The sequence below is a fragment of the Triticum aestivum genome, chromosome 6B (genome assembly GCF_018294505.1).
Source record: "Triticum aestivum cultivar Chinese Spring chromosome 6B, IWGSC CS RefSeq v2.1, whole genome shotgun sequence".
Classification (NCBI taxonomy): Eukaryota; Viridiplantae; Streptophyta; class Magnoliopsida; order Poales; family Poaceae; genus Triticum; species Triticum aestivum.
The window spans coordinates 296,333,196-296,351,288 of record NC_057810.1 but is presented as its reverse complement, the minus strand read 5'-3'; the positions used below and the strand labels follow the sequence as shown (position 1 = coordinate 296,351,288).

General features: G+C 41.9%; 1 protein-coding gene and 1 long non-coding RNA gene across 2 annotated transcripts; both read left to right on the top strand.

Annotated features, from left to right (window-relative positions):
- Positions 1-854: 854 nt before the first annotated feature.
- LOC123134105 (cytokinin dehydrogenase 7-like) lies at positions 855-7,369 on the top strand. The gene is made up of 4 exons (XM_044553445.1): positions 855-1,665; positions 3,367-3,554; positions 3,709-4,112; positions 7,045-7,369. The coding sequence occupies exons 1-4, from the start codon at positions 934-936 to the stop codon at positions 7,353-7,355; spliced, it is 1,635 nt and encodes a 544-aa protein (XP_044409380.1). The 5' UTR covers positions 855-933; the 3' UTR covers positions 7,356-7,369.
- An 8,161-nt stretch (positions 7,370-15,530) lies between these two features.
- On the top strand, positions 15,531-17,415 carry LOC123134104 (uncharacterized). The gene is made up of 3 exons (XR_006465498.1): positions 15,531-15,679; positions 15,789-16,158; positions 16,749-17,415. It is a non-coding gene; the product is annotated as an uncharacterized lncRNA (long non-coding RNA).
- Positions 17,416-18,093: the final 678 nt, after the last annotated feature.

Genomic DNA, 18,093 nt, shown 5'->3' with positions numbered 1-18,093 from the left:
AAAACCATACTGACCTCACATGAACCAGGAATACTTGTATTCCGGACAAGCAAATAAATTTACTTGTGCCGGACATCAACAAACCAGAAAGTCAACTTGACATACATGATAAACAAAACTTGGTCAGCAGTTACCTATGACGCCAAGCCTGATTGATCGGCGGACGCTCCATACCAATCAATCCTACATACACAGTAGGAGTAGCAGAGAGATTTTATTGTTAAATAATACGCCGAAGCAAATGGCGTTAGAAATTGAGTGTTAGTTTCTAGTTTAACGGCATGTAACATCACTCTGTTAGTCAGCATCCCTGGCAAATTAATCTTCTCCAACTTCACTTGATTCATTCAGATTTCATCTGTCCCCTCTAAAGTTACCGTCAAATTCATGCAGTATGAATTTCTGTTTACAGAATTACTTCTGACATGGCGTAAAAAAAAGAGTGAGAATTGGGACAGTTTATACATGTTGTATTATTCAAAATGAAATGGGCTGATGAGTTTTTGCCCACGATGTTGATAAAAATTATACGTGTCCAGCCGATGGAGCTCCGAGTCAAATCTAAGAAAAAAGAATGAAATGCTTGGAGTCTCTTCTCAATAATCATTAGTTAAGTGCTATCCAAGTCAAAACCAAGAGATGCAGCTATCCCGCTAACTTTCTTTTTTCTCAACCATGCTTTCGGCACCCTTAATTATTTTCCCCTCTAAAGTCAATACATTCAAAAGAATATTAGAGAGAGAAAATACAAGAACTCTGCACGACCTACATTTGTCAACTTCTGCGAGGCATAATGCTACCCTATAAAATGTCATCAAAGTTCTTGACCTGAAACAACACAGACGCATCAATCTTTCTCTCTACTCACCTAAGCAGCAGGCAAAGCCAGCGCCACTGCAATCGTCAGTTCCAAATCAGCGCCACTGCAACGACATGGCAAGAACTCGCCTCGCAGCGTTTCTTATCGGCATGGCGAGCTTCTTCTCCATCGTTGCCGGCCAACTCCGACCAATGCCTGCGGGTGGCCTTCCCGGTGATCTCTTTGCCCTAGGAATCGCCTCTAAAATCCGCACCGACTGCAACTCAACGGCGAGCGCGTCGTCAGACTTTGGCCGCATCATGGAGGCCGCCCCGGAAGCTGTTCTACACCCTGCCACGCCCGCCGACATCGCCGCGCTCATCCGGTTCTCCGCGTCCTCGCCGGTGCCATTCCCCGTGTCAGCGCGCGGGCAGGGCCACTCCGTCCGCGGGCAGTCTCTCGCTCCGGGTGGTGTTGTCGTCGACATGTGCATGCTTGGGCGCGGTCACCACCGCATCAACGTGTCTGCGGACTACGTCGACGCTGGCGGCGAGCAGCTGTGGGTCGACGTCCTCCGCGCGACGCTGAAGCACGGCCTTGCGCCCCGCTCGTGGACGGACTATCTGCAACTCACCATCGGCGGCACGCTCTCCAATGCTGGCATCGGCGGGCAAGCATTCCGGCATGGCCCGCAAATCGCCAATGTGCACGAGCTTGACGTGGTTACCGGGACGGGTGAGATGGTGACATGCTCACGGGAATATCCTATTTCCCGCTCGTTGCGTCAAACTACCGGCGCTTCGCAAAGGCGAGCGTCCGAGCAGCGACACAACGGGGCGGCCCATTTAACTGTTCAAACGCCACCGGTTTTGGGAACCTTCTAGAGGTTCCCAGCTGGTTTTTTCTGGTTTTGGGAAATTCTAGATGGTTCTTTGAATCGGTTTTTTCTTTGGTCCGTTTTTCTATTTTCTTTTTTCTTTTCTTTTCTCTTATTTTCCCTTTTCTAGTTTTTTCTTTTGTTTCTTTATTCTGTTTTTTATTTTTCCTTTTTCTTTTCTTTTCTCTCATTTTCCTTTTTCTGTTTTTTCTTTCTATTTCGTTTTTTATTAATTTAAAAATTGTGCACAATTAAAAAAAATCACGGATCCAAAGTTTGTGCATAATTTAAAAAATGTTCACTGTTTCAAAAAAAATCACAATTCAAAACAAATTACGGTTTTAATATTTGTTCACAATTTGAAAAATGTTCACAATTTTTAAATTTTGTTCACGAATTTTGGAATTGCATCATATTTCAAAATTTGTTCACAATTCAAAAAATGTTCGCAGTTTAACGAAAAATGTTCACAATTTTATAATTTGTTCACGAATTTGAAATTTGTTTATGTTCCAAAATTTGTTCACAATTCAAAAATGTTCATGGTTTTCACAATTTGTTCGCTGATTCAAAAAATGTTCACAATTAGTGTTCATGAATTTGAAATTTATTCATGTGTTAAAATTTGTTAACAATATAAAAGAAATATGGTTTCAAAATTTGTTCGGAATTCGAAAAATGTTCACAATTTTAAAATTTTGTTCAAGAATTTGAAATTTGTTCATGTATAAAAATTTGTTTGCACTTTGAAAAATGTTCGCAGTTTCAAAATTTGTTCATATATTCGAAAAATGTTTGCATTTTTCGAATTTTGTTCATGAATTCGAAATTTATTCATGTTTCAAAATTTGTTCACAATTCAAAAATGTTTACAGTTTTCAAAATTTGTTCGTACATTCGAAAAATGTTCATAATTTATAAAAATCCACAAATTTGAATTTTCTTCATGTTTTAAAAGTTGTTCAGAATTAGAAAAATAATTACGTTTCAAAATTTGTTAAGAATTTTTAAAATGTTCATAATTTTATAATTTTCTACACAAATTTGAAATATGTTCATGTTTCAAAATTTGTTTACAACTCAAAAAATGTTCGCGGTTTAAAAAAATTTGCAGATTAAAAAATGTTCGTATTTTATAATTTTGTTCACGAATTTTAAATTTATTCATGTTTCAAAAAAAATTCACCATTTGAAAAATGTTTACGGTTTCAAAATTTGTTCGCTATTCGGAAAATACTCAATTTTTCACGAATTTGAAATTTGTTCATGTTTCAAAATTTGTTCACAATTTGAAAAATGTTTGCCGGTTCGAATTTTTTTTTCACAATTCAAAAAATGTGCGGTTTCAAAATTTATTCACATTTTGAAAAGTGTTTGCGGTTTCATCAATTTGTTCAAACGAAAAGGAAACAAAAAATAAATTTGTTTGCATTTTCACAAAACTATTCGTAATTTCTAGAAAAGTTCTCCTATTCAATTTTTTGCTTTTTTCCATAAATACAATTATTTTACCAAATAAAGTTCATGGTTCAAAAATTCATGTTCAAAATTTTAGAAAAAGATCAGATCTGCAACGGCTTATGGTTTGTGTTTTTTAAGTTTTATAGCTAGGTTCTTTAATATTCGCGATGGCAAGTTAACACGTGAGGTAGCTAGTTGAGGTGGCTAGCGCAAGGCGCACGTTACCGAGAGGTTGTGTGTTCGAGTCGTATTGCTGGAGCATGTGGTTGCGTTCACCAGAGACCAGGAGCTGCTCATTTCTAAGCAGGCTAGCGAAGCCGGCTTCGACTATGTCGAAGGCCAAGTCCAGCTTAACCGGACGCTAACTAAGGGCCCCAAGTCAACGCCCTTCTTCTCCGAAGCCGATATCAACAAGCAGTGGCGTAGCCAGCCCAATACACCAGGGTGGTCCATTAATAAAAATATTAACATAAGTTATTTATTTTTTAAAAAAATATTTATTTTACTACATTATATACAAGCTATGGGGAAATTCCAGGGTGGTCCATGGACCACCCTGGCCACCCCCTAGCTACGCCACTGTCAACAAGCTTGCTGGCCTCGCATCCGAGACTGGCTCCGGTGCGATTTACTTCTTTGAAGCCGCCATGTACTATGATGAGACAACCGCCCCATCCGTCGACCAGAAACTAGAGATGGTGCTAGCTCAGATGAGCTTTGTGCCCGGGTTCGTGTTCACCAAGGATGTGACGTACTTCCAGTACCTTGACCGCGTGCGCGTGGAGGAGGCTGTGCTTCGGTCGGCTGGCGTGTGGGATGTGCCACACCCATGGCTGAACCTTTTCGTCCCCCGGTCACGCATTCTCGACTTCAATGCTGGCGTGCTCAAAGGCATCCTCGGGGGTGACAACCCAGTCGGGCTCATCCTCATGTCCCCTATGAACACGGCCAAATGGAACTCCCAGATGACGGCGGTGACGCCACCCAGGGCCGGGCCCACAGTGGTGCCAAAAGTGCAGCCCGCACAGGGCCCAAAATTCTGACGCCCCAATTTTTTATACAGACCTAGTATTAGAAAAAAAAACTAAGCACTATTGGGCCTTGTGACGCTAGAGTTGGGCTGGAGAGGCGACGAGGCCATCGATCGAGCGCACGCCTCATCATATCGCTACAGGGATTGGGATTCCCTAAAAAAAGCTACAGGATCAGGATCGGCAACCGGCAACTTTCGAATCGATCGTGGGAATATCCTATTTGCCGCTCGTTGCGTCAAACTGCCGGTGCTTCGCACAGGCGAGCGACCGAGCAGCGATATAACGGGCCGGCCCGTTTAACCGTTCCTGCACTCCCGGTTTTGGGAACCTTCTAGAGGTTCCCCACTGGGTTTTTTCCGGTTTTGGGAACCTTCTAGAAGGTTCCTGAACCAGTTTTTTTATTTTCCTTTCTTTTTCTATTTCTGTTTATTTTTATTTTTATTTTTATTTTGTTTTTCAAGTTTATGTTTTCTCTCTAAAAAAATGTTCACGCTTTTACAAAAATGTTCAAAATTTGAAAAATGTTCGTGTTTTCAAATTTTGTTCATAAATTCAAAAAAAATCGGAATTTTCAAAAAATATTTTGTGTTAACAAAATTGTTCAGAATGTTTTTGCTCAAAATTTTGACAACTTTTAAAAAAATGTTCGCGATTTCAAAAAATGTTTCCGTTTCAAAAATTGTTTGCAACTTTCCAAAAATGTTCTTTTAAAAGCACGAACATTCTTTTAAAAAATTTGTTCTCAAGATTCAAAAATTGTTCATGCTTTCAAAAATTGTTCGAGCTTCCAAATTTGTTCTCCATTTCAAAATTTGTTCTCAACATTCAAAAATTGTTCGTGCTTTAAAAAATTGTCCGTGCTTCTAAATCTGTTCTCCATTTTAAAATTTGTTCTCAACATTCAAAAATTGTTCGCGCTTAAAAAATTGTTCTCCATTTCAAAATTTGTTCTCAACATTCAAAAATTGTTCGTGCTTTCAAAAATTGTTCGTGCTTCCAAATTTGTTCTCCATTTCAAAAAAAAATCTCAAGATTCAAAAATTGTCCGTGCTTTCAAAAATTGTTCGTGCTTCCAAATTTGTTCTCCATTTCAAAATTTGTTTTCAACATTCAAAAATTGTTCATGCTTTAAAAAATTGTCCGCGCTTGTAAATCTGTTCTCCATTTCAAAATATGTTCTCAACATTCAAAAATTGTTCGCGCTTAAAAAATTGTTCTTCATTTCAAAATTTGTTCTCAATATTCAAAAATTGTTCGTGCTTCCAAATTTGTTCTCCATTTCAAAATTTGTTCTCAAGATTCAAAAAATGTTCATGCTTTCAAAAATTGTTCGAGCTTCCAAATTTGTTCTCCATTTCAAAATTTGTTCTCAAATGCAAAAATTGTTCGTGCTTCCAAATTTGTTCTCTGTTTCAAAATTTGTTCTTAAGATTTAGAAAATGTTTGTGCTTTAAAGAAATGTCACAAATTCCAAGAATATTTGGGAAATTCAAAAGTTGTTTGTGTTTCCAAATTTTGTTTTGAAAATTGAAAAATTGTTCCTGTTCAGTTTTTTGGGTAGTTTAAAAAATGTTTCCGTTCCAAAAAAATATGTTCGCGTCTCCAAAATTCGTTTGTGTGTTGAAAAAATGTTTGAGTTTTCTCAAAATTTGTAAAATAAAACTAATAGTGTTCGCGTTTGATAAAATATTCACCTTTTGTTTTTGCTATTTGGGAAATCGTAAAGTATGTTTTTCAAACAGTCTTATACTTTCTTTAGTTCTTGTAGGTACCCGCTGCAGTTTGGTCAAATGAGCTCGTCCATCCTAGTGGCTAGTAGGGTGCGCGTGCGAGTCGCCAGTGCTGAGTTCGATTCCCAACCGTCGCACCCTACTATTTTTTGCAATTTATCACCTGGTATTTGCAGCGCACTGCAATGGGCCGGCCCAATCAGCGCACCGACGACGTGCCTGTGCGAAAGTGCAGCATTTTGACGCAAAATGCGTCACATAGGAACTCCCTCGATCGTGCCTACAGGAACCGAAGAAACGTCGCCTCCTGGAGGAAAAAGAGAGGGAAAAGCCCATAGTAAAAGCCAACTAGCGGCCAGTCGAGAACGTAATCTTCGATCTAGTCTCCTGGACTCCGTTCTTTCATCCGTAATTAGCGTATTATCTAACTCTGCCACACGTCTAACTCTGATCTCCCTACTACCTACTCTGCTAAGGTACTTCACTGCTTCAGCCAACAAACTAGTAGGTTAGCACATCACACTATATTAATTTTTTTTATTCTCATCTCATATATGCGTCCCGGGAATTATCCTGATGCAAATTATCCTGTATGAGCTCCTATTTTTGATGTAAAAATTTCTATGTCAACCATATGAGTTTAGAATTCAGAAATTAAAATTCCTCTGCCAAACAACACAAAAGTTAATTTGTTTTCTAAGCTGACTTGCTTCTGAAACTGAGATTCCTCAATTTTGAGGAGTGAAAACGCTGCCAAACACCATTTAGATTAATTCGTTTTCTTATTGAATTGTCAACGCACTGAAAATGTTAATGAAGCTAGTGTGCAAGTTCTCAACCTTGTTCTCGATAATTATCTTTTGTACTGGATTTTTTTATCCATACTTGGCTTGGCCCCCTATACCCAAATCCTGGCTCCACCCCGCCTCGTCCCTCGTCATTACTCATTAGATCAATCGGATCATCGGAATTTGGATAGGTATGGCTTTTTTTTTCATATGTCCAATTGTTATGTAAGACATTATATTATGTACATCATATATTATATATATACGCATTATAATAGCTCGTTAGTTCTTTTTTGTGAGATAGGGCCCCATTTTTTAGTTTCGCACAGGGCCCCGAATTTTGACGGCCCGGCCCTGACGCCACCCACTGGCGGGGACGTATTCTACACTGTGGGACTTCTTCGGTCGGCTCTATCTGCCGATGAACTAGAGCGACTACAGAGGGAGAACCAATCAGTGCTGCCATTTTGTGACAAGGAGGGCATCGAGTGCAAGCAGTATCTGCCATACTACACATCACAAGATGGATGGCAGCGACATTTTGGGGCCAAGTGGAGCAATATCGCTCAGCTCAAGGCCAAATATGATCCCCACGCGATAATGTCACGGGGGCAGAGAGTTTTCCCCTTGCCAGGTGTGCCAGCGGCAAGCACGACAACCACATAGTTAGTGCAGACACTGGTGACATTTCCTCCATTAGATACGCTCATATGTCTAACAATATATAGCAGAATTTTTTGGTGTATTGACTATACAAAGATTGTCTTTTGGTAGAATGTTTCCAGAATTTTGAAAATAGGAAACATTGTAAAATTTTAAATTTATACAATAGTATTCCAGAAGACGTCTCCACACTTATTTGGAAATATGTTAAAACACATTGTATATTAAATCAATGTTTCAAATTTGTTGCACCTGTTGAAGTTGTTTTGACAACTCTACGTCTAGTTGGAGGGGTTAAGATTTAACTTCCAAGACCAATGTCTCCACCTTGTTCCCCTTGAGGTAAAATCACTTGGACCCGACTCAATTACTCGTGATAGATCTTCGAGTCTCCAAACCTTTACAGAGTTGTTCTTTGCCGATCCACAATTACTTTAGAATGCTTTCAACTGACATGTAACCACCTGGAAGATCACTTTCTGGAGAGTAACAAGTCTTCAGTGAACTCGGACGGATTCTTCAGGGTTGCTCGAACACTTTGGTTATCAGGCATTGAGAATTTCCTCACTTAGGATTCACTCGAATTCATCGGGAGGATGGGGTGATCAGACAACACTTGTATGAATTTCACATAAAGCCAACCAACATGGTGGAGGGGTTGGCTATTTATAGGTGGGGTCGCAAGTCGAGGGGCAGATTTGGCTGTTGGACGTGGCGTTCCCACCAACATGTTGTTGCTAGCTCGCACAACGGTTGGAAATTCGAATTGTCAATTTTCTCACAGCAGAAAATGCCAAACTGATAGTTTCCTAATTCTTCGGCAAGGGTGTAGGTCCTTCCAATTGTGAAGATGCATGCACAATCCACTATCCAGGATGTGTGATCCACGTTTGAAAATAATCCTCACAATGATTTGTCCTCACATGAAGATTCGGTCCATACAACCGAGGAAGCTCGACATGCGGTGCGGGTGCAATATGGTCAATATACTCGTGGCGAAAGGAATCCACATGAATAGACGTTTTTTTTCTTGGGTAATTTTGCTATCACGCACCTATGATCGAAGGAGGTATATATACATACCACTTTCCTCTACGTTTCTTGCCAACGCTCCAAGCAACCCCCCCCCCCCCGGGGGGGGGGCGTGGCCGAGAAATCCTCCAAGATTGTAGCATACAGTAGCACTGTACCTCACTGTAGCATAAGCCCTGCTTGGGGTGTTAGCCTATCCAGGCTCCACCATTGTTCGTGGTGGTCTCCATAGCTATGGTGGCGGGGGAAACATGAAGAGATTTGCTCACGCCTTTGGTAGTAGGATCTCCTCATCCCTTCATGTCACCATCGATGTAGATTTGCCCGATATCATAGTTGAGGTCGTCGTTGACGTCGTCGACCTTCGCGAAAAGGTTGTCCAACTTGGCTGAACTTTCGTCGAATATCTTACGTACCTCCTTGATGGTCTCCTTCGCTGGTCCTCAAGCTTGCGATCGATGCCCTCATTGAAGCCACTCCAAAGAAGCTCGTAGATGCGCCTGCCTATTGTGGTGATGTCCTCCATCACCTCTCGCGTTGTCCTAGTAGCTTGTGGCGGGTGAAATGTCCATGGTCTGGCAGCATCAGGATGTGACTCTGCATACCTAATTGTTAGCGCTAATCTTGTTTTGAAGCTAGACCTAGATTACGGAGCCCGATTTCATGGCCGAAAACTAGGGTTAATTGCAGCAGAATTCCGCCCAACTTGCATCACCTCTGTCCAATGCAATTACAAGCCGACCAAGTGGCCCCTTCTTTGGAGCGGCCCCATCCGTCGATCAGAAACTAGAGATGGTGCTAGCTTTGTGCCCGGGTTCGTGTTCACCAAGGATGTGACCTACTTCCAGTTCCTTGACTGCATGCGCGTGAAGGAGGTTGCGCTTCGGTCGGTTGGCGTATGGGATGTGCCACACCCATGGATGAACCTTTTCGTCCCCCGGTCACACATTCTCGACTTCAGCGCTGGCGTGCTCAAAGGCATCTTCGGGGCTGACAAACTGGTCGGGCTCATCCTCATGTACCCTATTAACACGGCCAAATGGAACTCCCGGATGACAGGGGTGACGCCACCCACCGGCGAGGATGCATTCTACACCGTTGGACTTCTCCGATCGGCTCTATCCGCTGATGAACTAGAGCGTCTGCAGAGGGAGAACCAATCGGTGCTGACATTTTGCAATAAGGAGGGCATCGAGAGCAAGCAGTATCTGCCACACTACACGTCACAAGATGGATGGCAGCGACATTTGGGGCCAAGTGGAGCAAAATCTCTCAGCTTAAGACCAAATATGATCCCCACATGATAATGTCACGGGGGCAGAGAATTTTCCCCTTGCCAAGTGTGCCAGCGGTAAGCACGGCGACCACATAGTTAGTGAAGACACCGCTAACATTTCCTTCATAGATACGCTCATATGTCTAACAATATATAGGAGAACTTTTGGGTGTATGGACTGTACAAAGATTGTCTTTTGGTAGAATGTTTCGAGAATTTTGTAAATAGGAGGTAAATGTTGTAAAATTTAAATTAATATAATAAAATTTCAGTACTTATTGGGAAACTAGTAGAATGCCCATGGCGTTGCTATGGTCCTTTTAATTTTGTTCATTGTTGTATAAAACTCGGTGAATTTTTGGCCCCTTCTAACGGTACCGCCTCGACACTTTTATCGATGAATTCTTTTTTAACATTGACAATCCATCTTCATCTCTCTCATACTCCGCAGAAGTAAGCATACATAGAAATTCAACTTTTGTATTATCAAATATATAAAGGAGAACAATTATTTATATGCATCTCATTTGATTGTGTAAAACTCAATGAGTTTCAGTCTAGTTCATCAAAAAGCTTTGTCAATCGACATTTGTAAAGCATCACATGAAGTCTCAGTTTTTATCTCTGATATACAAAAGTGAATATATACACACATATTAAAAGAACTAAGATAAGCTCATATACAAATGTCGATTGAAATTACCCCTAGAAATCCCTATTCAACCAATGGAAGAATATGCACATGAGCAAGCAAGATAATGAAATTGTGTGTAATTTGCATAAGATAAGAAAATTAGTTATCCATACTTACCAGTCATGATAAACTCCAATCAGGTGCATGTCATTTACTACCCCAAGTGACAACGGTATTTTAGCAGGAACAAGATTCATAACCCACACATGATCAGACAGTACAACATTGACTGTCCTCCAAATAATGCACTCATGCCCATGACATTACGTAGTGCAGGCATCTTGAAACAAGTTTACACCATCATCCGTAAGGGAGGCCGTAGCAAAAGGTCTAGGCCCTGTTTGTTTGAGCTTTTGCTTCTGCTTTTGCAGCTTTTTTATTTTGGCCAAAAAGCCACAAAAGCTCTTAAATAGGTGCTTTTGAAGCTTTTATGGCTTTTGATAAATCAATATAACAATATTTAGCTCCAAAAGCCAGAAAAGCTCTAAAAGCACCTATTTAGGAGCTTTTATGGCTTTTTGGCCAAAGTGAAAAGGCTGCAAAAACATAAGCAAAAGTCCAAACAAACAGGGCCTTATACTGCCTAGAAACCTATGTGTCACTTTTAATTGCAAAGATGCAACCAAAGTGCAGTATTCAAAAGCAAGCGATGGTATGACTGCACTTGCAAAATACTAATTGTTTGTATTGCATTATGGCAAACTACCTTGCTGATTAGGAAGAAACTTTTCAGACAGCTTGTCCTTGCAATCAATCGATATACGACTGCTTGAGGATGTCGTTCCATGCTTGCCAAAATTACAATTTTTTAACAAGATATGGCTAGTTGCACCTTCATAACACTGAACCGCAAAGCTTATGAGAAGAAATACATTGATCAATAAACTTAACATTCTTGTTCTTCTTCCTCCTCCACCCACTACCACCGCCTCCCTAATCTGACCACCCACACATACTTTGAATTCAAACACTTACCCATGTATTTATGTTATATTTTATAATGTGCTTTTCTTACGAACGCATGGCTCTAATTTTTTATTGGATCAGATAAATCTTTCTCTCTCTCTCTCTCACACACACACACACACACAAACACACACACAAAGGAGCCATATTAGTAAACGATATTAAGAAAAAATCAGAAATTTTAGTAAACAATATTAAGAAAAAAATCAGAAATTTGAAGAAAACATTCACCAAGTTGAACGAAGCAACATGTAACGAACAATCACCAAGTTCAATAACTACTTTGATTTAGTAGCTTGACCCTAGTAGGTTAATTAATATATTTTTCAAGGATTTACATACCATGGAGTTTAACCACATCAGGCAAGGATACTTCAAACATTATTTCTTTATCTTATGGCTTATTTCGCAATGTAAATGGTATAACTTTGTCACACCATACATCACAGAAAAATGCAATTTCAACCATGGCATAAATTCCTGGCACACCATACATCCCCAATTCACATACAATTATACACAATGACTTCACATGCTTATATCCAATTAACAGGAAAAATTAGCATCTATGGTACAATAGTACACATACATGTGGATCCACATAAATCCTGATGGAAGCGGGAGACACCGCAGAAGATAAAGGCGGCGGCCGCGTACTGTAACTACAGATCCTGAATATCTACTTTTCCGCAGCCTAACCTCAGGCATGCGCTTCACTGAGCTCCGGCCGGTACCGACACCGGCCCCGATGCCAAGCTCTTGCTTGACAAACTCCAGCATGTCCTCCCCTGAAACCTCTGCGAGGCCCTTGTCCGCCCGGCGCCCGAGCGCCACGACGCACAAAACCTGACTATTTGGAGTCTCTGTACGGATGTTCAGTAGCGTAGTGATAACCTATAGTTCACAACATTTAAGTATGTGATTGGAGCAAGGAGCAGCACTTTCATGTTGTTGTCTCATTCTAGTTTTCAAAGTATAACCACATGATACTCCCTGTTCGATCCACGTCGGGGACGAATTTCTGGAATTCTCATGAGGGATGCTTCTTCTATATCAATAAAACCGTGGGTGCTAGTGCCCATGGAGTTTCATTTTTTTTTTGATACTCCCTCTGTCCGGAAATACTTGTCCAAAAAATGGATGTATCTAGACTTACTTTAGTTATGCGCAAAAAAAATAAAAAAATAGACTTACTTTAGTTATAGATACATTCATTTTATCCATTTCGAGGACAAGTATTTTCGGACGGGGAGTAGTAATCAGTACTTCCAAATTGGATCACGAGTGGAACAGGATCATGAGTGGACTCACTGGAGTAGTAGTGCGAGAAACAGAGCTGTATCGCGCAGACCATCTCGAGGTCGTCCTCGTCATCATCCTTGAGGCTTGCAGGAAACTGCTCGTTCAGAACAGTGAAATATGTTTTTCCCTGTCCACCCTTATCCGAATGAATGATGACGAACAAAGCCCCATATATCTGAACATTATAAGGATGAGACCAACACATTAGTAGTGAGTGAACAAAACAACACATGGTGTAAACACAAGCAGTTGCTAGTAAGCATGCTTTAGTGAACTGCAAGTTCTACTTCTAAAAGTAAGAACATTTTGCCAAGTCACAACAATGGGAGAAATGCAGTACTTTCAAATTCTTAGCAGCATTATCTCGGGCAACAATCATACTTTAGTTTTATGAGTTAAACTTGTAGCTAAAGAACGAAAATTGGTTAGGCGATTGATTAACAGACTTGCAACCTTCAATATTGACCCTCTGCATCACATCCTTCAAAAGGCCACTGAGCAAGGCAAGTTACACCCTCTTGATGGAAATGCGATGGTTATCCGTGCCTCCTTATACGTGGACGATGCGGCGGTTTTCTTGCGCCAATTAAATCCGAGGTCAATTTTTTTGTGGAAACCCTTGCCTGTTTCGGTGAGGTCACTGGTCTAATCACGAACTGCTCTAAAAGCATGGTTGCCCCCATCAGATGTGATCACTTGGACCTTGATGATATTCTGCATTCCTTTTCGGCTAATCGATCTACCTTCCCGATGAAGTACCTTGGATTGCCTTTGTCGGTCAAGAGGTTGAATAGGATTCACTTCCAGACCCTGGAGGACAAGATTGCGTCCAAGCTTTCTCCATGGTTGGGCATGCTAATGGCTTCTCCGGGAAGGGTTGTGCTGGTCAAGTCTGTCATCACGGCCATTGTCATATATTATATGACAGTGTTAAACCTTCCGATTGAGGTTCTGGAAAAGATTGATTCTCTTTGGCGTGCTTTCCTTTGGGCTGGTTGTGACAAGGTCACTGGTGGCAAATGCAAGATCAATTGGGTACATGTCTTCAAGTCCAAGGTCCATGAGGGGCTAGGTATCCTAAATCTGAGGAAGTTTGCGTCCGCGCTTCGTATCCGGTGGTTTTGGGCAGAATGGTTGGATCCGGTGAAGCCGTGGGTTTGCTTGGGTACCCCCTTTGATGAGAATGATAAAAACATTTTTGCCGCTGCCACCAAGGTGTTACTTGGCAACGGTATTCGTGCTTCCTTCTGGGAGTCTGCTTGGCTAGATGGCATGAGACCCAAAGACATCGCCCCAAAGATTTTTGACCTATCAAAAAGAAGGGGATGTTCGGTTCAGAAGGCTTTGAATAATAACTTCTGGGTCTCTCAAGTCAAAACAGATGGGATCACCTCCGCTACACACCTGACCGAGTTCGTCAACCTTTGGAAGAAATTATCTGTGGTGCACCTCAACCCCGACGTGGCTGATTCTATCTCTTGGAAGCTTTCTAATGATGGCTCTTACTCCGCGTCCTCGGCCTACAAGGTCCAGTTCCTGGGCTTAGTTGACTCCAACATGCAACAGTTGGTGTGGAAGATCTGGGCTCCCCCTAAATGCAAATTCTTTGCTTGGCTTGTGATCAATAATAGGATATGAACAGCCGACAGGTTCCAACGCCGTGGATGGCCTAACTGTGATCGCTGCCCCCTCTGCAAGCAAGTTCAGGAAACCGCGGCTCACCTCCTTTTCCAATGCCGCTAGTTCGAGTTTGGGAAATGATCAAATCTTGGCTTGGCTTGGTTGATGTGAACCCTACATCTTGGGTGACGGTCCATTCGGTGAAAGCCTGGTGGAACCTCATTGACTCCAACCCGTCGCAGTCTCGCCGGGCGATGATGTCTCTTATTATGTTGATCTCGTGGGAAATTTGGAACGAGAGGAATGCACGCGTCTTCCGTAACACCGCAGTGTCGGTTGGGGTTCTGGTTGCAAGAATCAAAGATGTTTCAAAGTGTTGGTGCCTTGCAGGGGCCAAATATTTGAGTACTATAGTGCTGCGAGAGTGACGTCTTGTAATTCGGCCTTTGGCCAAAAATACTCTAAACCTTCTTCTTAATCAATGAAAGTGGCAAATCTTTTGCCCAGTTTCAAAAAAATATCAGCAGCTCCCGGAAAGAATGATATTATCATTAGTGGTGCCCACTAAATTCGAGTACTTTGTAGTGAAGCACCATCATCAGATCAGCTATAAACAAGAACGGAAGGTACTCAATATCTTAGTCATGTACAAGCCTTCCACTTTGACTACAACATTGCCACAACCCACAGTATGTGTACCATGATTGGGTTATGTAAACTTTCCCCAAAATCTTATTTTTGGACATTTATTAAAGTAAATATGTTTTTCCTCGCCCGGTCTAAGTGATTTTACCTCAAGGGGAACAAGGTGGAGACATTGGTCTTGGAAGTTAAATCTTAGCCCCTCCAACTAGACGTAGAGTTGTCAAAACAACTTCAACAGGTGTAACAAATTTGAAACATTGATTTAATATACAGTGTGTTTTAACATATTTCCAAATAAGTGTGGAGACGTCTTCTGAAATACTATTGTATAAATTTAAAATTTTACAATCTTTACGAGAGAGGCATTTTGGTGGCCGCGCACCATGGAGGCCGAAATCTGGCCCGTGTGTAATAGCGCTGTGATGTGTGCTGCTTATTTTTCATTTTCTTATACACACACCATTAATTGCAAATACATCGGTGCCATGGCCTCCCGTGCTGTGTTTATACACGGGCCTACGCACTTGTGTACCAACTGGGCTGGTTTGAACATGGCACAGGTAAGCGCGGGCTGGTGGGTAATTAATAATCTTTAGATTGGGCCATCTGTTCGCTGCAGATAGCTTTGCAATTACTTCGACACAGTGAGCAAGTTTCCCTTCCTCACCAGAGCATTAATCCCCTTGCGGCGGCAGCTGGGCGTGCGATGGTTCGCCATGGATGGGCTCGAGTTCTTCTTCGAGGAAACCGAAGCATGATCTTTCCCTATATGGTCTTGTGCTAGTGCTATGAGTAAGTTATGGCTGTAACGCTTGTTGCCTGTGCTAAGCTAGTGTTGTCCGGTTCCACTCTCCCCGGGGCATTGAATCTGACGATATGATTTTCCCGTGATTCGTTGCAGTTTCATTCCTAGGGTCGTCGCCGGGGATTTGTTGGGAGGAGATGTGGCTACTGTCCAGTCCGTGGTTGCTTCAATCGATGAAGCTCGCGCGGACTGCGAAGACCTGATTTCCACTGATCCCACATTTGTTGACTGTGATGGAGAGCAGTGCAGTTCTGGCCAGCGCGTTGAAGAGGCAATGTGGGGACTGCTTCACACGCCGCGTAGCTAGCGAGGTTGTTGCCGATTCAAACGATCTGGCTCATGAGGATGTCAGCAATACACTGATCAGACAAGATGGAGATGCAGAGGGCGTGGTCTCCAACTTAAAAGGCTCCCTGCTGGTCTTGAATGTAATTAAATTCATAGCTAATGCCTGCTGGTCTTGAAGGTAATTAAATTCGTAGCTAATGAAAAGAACACTGCTTAGATGATAGATTATTGCTTGCTTGGAATTACTAGTTAGTAGTTAGTTATCCTCGGTTGATTTTTGGGGGTGTGTCTGGAACTCTGGATTAATATTTTTAGCTACTTATCGTCATTTTTTTAGATACACCTGACCGAAATGTGTATGCAACAATGGACTAAAAACTACTTACAAGATTAGGATTGGCAAAGCGTCCGATGAGAGGGAAAGGAATCCAGGCCGAGTCCCTGTGCTCGAGGCTTCGATGCGTGCTGCAGAAAAGAAAGCTGCTACTGTTATTAATCCTGTACTGGGATCAAGTTTTGCTCGGTCGAAGAAGCTTACCACTTTTACAATTTGTACTCGTGGGAGACTGGGTTTGGTGTCAGATATGCTAAAAGCCGGTTGAACGTCCATCTGAAAAAATGCATGCAGGAAATTGTGTGCGCGTGTGCAATAAGCAGTAAAGCACTCATAACGTAAAAGCTGCACTGAATGTTTTATGTATTAGATTTCTTGAACAAGCTGTTGAATATGAAGAAAAACTTACGCAATTTTTTTGAATCCTTGCACAGGGTAAACCGTTGCAATCAAACAGGCATTCCACACTTTTTGGGTGTACTGCCATGATGAGGATCCTCAGGTCAGATGACAAAGGATGGTACGTTTGCGAACACAGGGCAGAGCACAACCATAAACTTTCTGTCAACTGTATGGAGAAATTACACTGGAAGTCTCATCGGCAGATAGATAGACACACAGAGGACCTTCTGAAACAGCTGAGGGAAAGCAATGTAAGCATAAGCAAGGTTTACAGTGTTGTGGGCAGTTTTTTTGGATCAGTGAAAGAGGTGACGTTCACCAAAAGGTCTCTGAAGAATCTATGTGGGAAGCTTAACCGCGAGCAACCAGAAAATGATGCAACTAAGACCAGCTGGACGCCCTAGCACAATTGGCGACAAAGCACCATATGAGCAACCAGCTAAGAGGTCTAGGTTCTGTTCTATCTACAAAGGTCAAGGTCGGAAGAGTACCAATGTCCGCAACGAGAAGATCTTCCAAAGGCGCCGAGGAAGTCGCCTCGATGCTCCAGATGCAGCTTACGAGGTCATAGGAGGAACACATGCCCCAACCAGACTTTCGAGATGGATTTTAGAATAGCCTGTGTCTAAAAGTTCAGTTTGTTTACTCTACAAAATCCACATTTGTCAAGTTTGCACTATAATGCTGCTATGGGTGTGATTTGTTTTGTGTGTTGTGACACTGTTGCCGAGTCCTTGGTTAAATGATGTAATACACTGCAATGCGGCAAGCGTGGTAAAAGTAATCTCAAATTGGCAAAAAAAAGATGTAATGCACTGAAATTGTGGTGTTGCTGTGAGCAGGTGACATTTAGTTTAACTTTTTCAGTTTGGAAATCTTCCAACCCTTGTTTCTGAATCATATTGTCATCAGATTCTTCTGAATCCAGAAAATACACTAAAAATGTGGTATGGCTGTGAGCAGCTCTCCCCTAGTTTGAACACTTTGTGTTTGCAAAATATTTCCACTCCTTGTTTGTGAATCACGTGGTCGTCATTGTTTTCTGAATATTGTGGTGTGCATTTGCATAGACAAAAAACACCTATTGTTCGCATCTTCAGTTTGCACGCCAATTTTCTTTGCCACTGATGTTGGTCTCGACGCAAGCTTCTCTGCAATCTGGGCACATGATGAGCGGCAGATGACGCCTGTTCCTGGATCCTTCCGATGAAGAGGAAGACGCCATGGATGGAGTTGGGTTTGAGTTGGGAATGGATGTGGCTGTTCTAGACAGGGTCGCTGCTATAGATAGAAGAACTGCCTTTGGCAACGGCAGGATTCTCACAACGATCGACTAAAACGGCTCTCGGCTTCGCACAGGTAGGAACATGACGACTG

What these genes read in the sequence shown, in the direction of transcription:
- LOC123134105 (XM_044553445.1), top strand. Translation starts at nt 934, where the DNA reads ATGGCAAGAACTCGCCTCGCAGCGTTTCTTATCGGCATGGCGAGCTTC. An exon ending in TAACTGTTCAAACGCCACCG is followed by an intron (nt 1,666 to 3,366) that starts GTTTTGGGAACC and finishes CACGTTACCGAG; the next exon opens with AGGTTGTGTGTTCGAGTCGT. An exon ending in GAACTCCCAGATGACGGCGG is followed by an intron (nt 4,113 to 7,044) that starts TGACGCCACCCA and finishes ACGGCCCGGCCC; the next exon opens with TGACGCCACCCACTGGCGGG.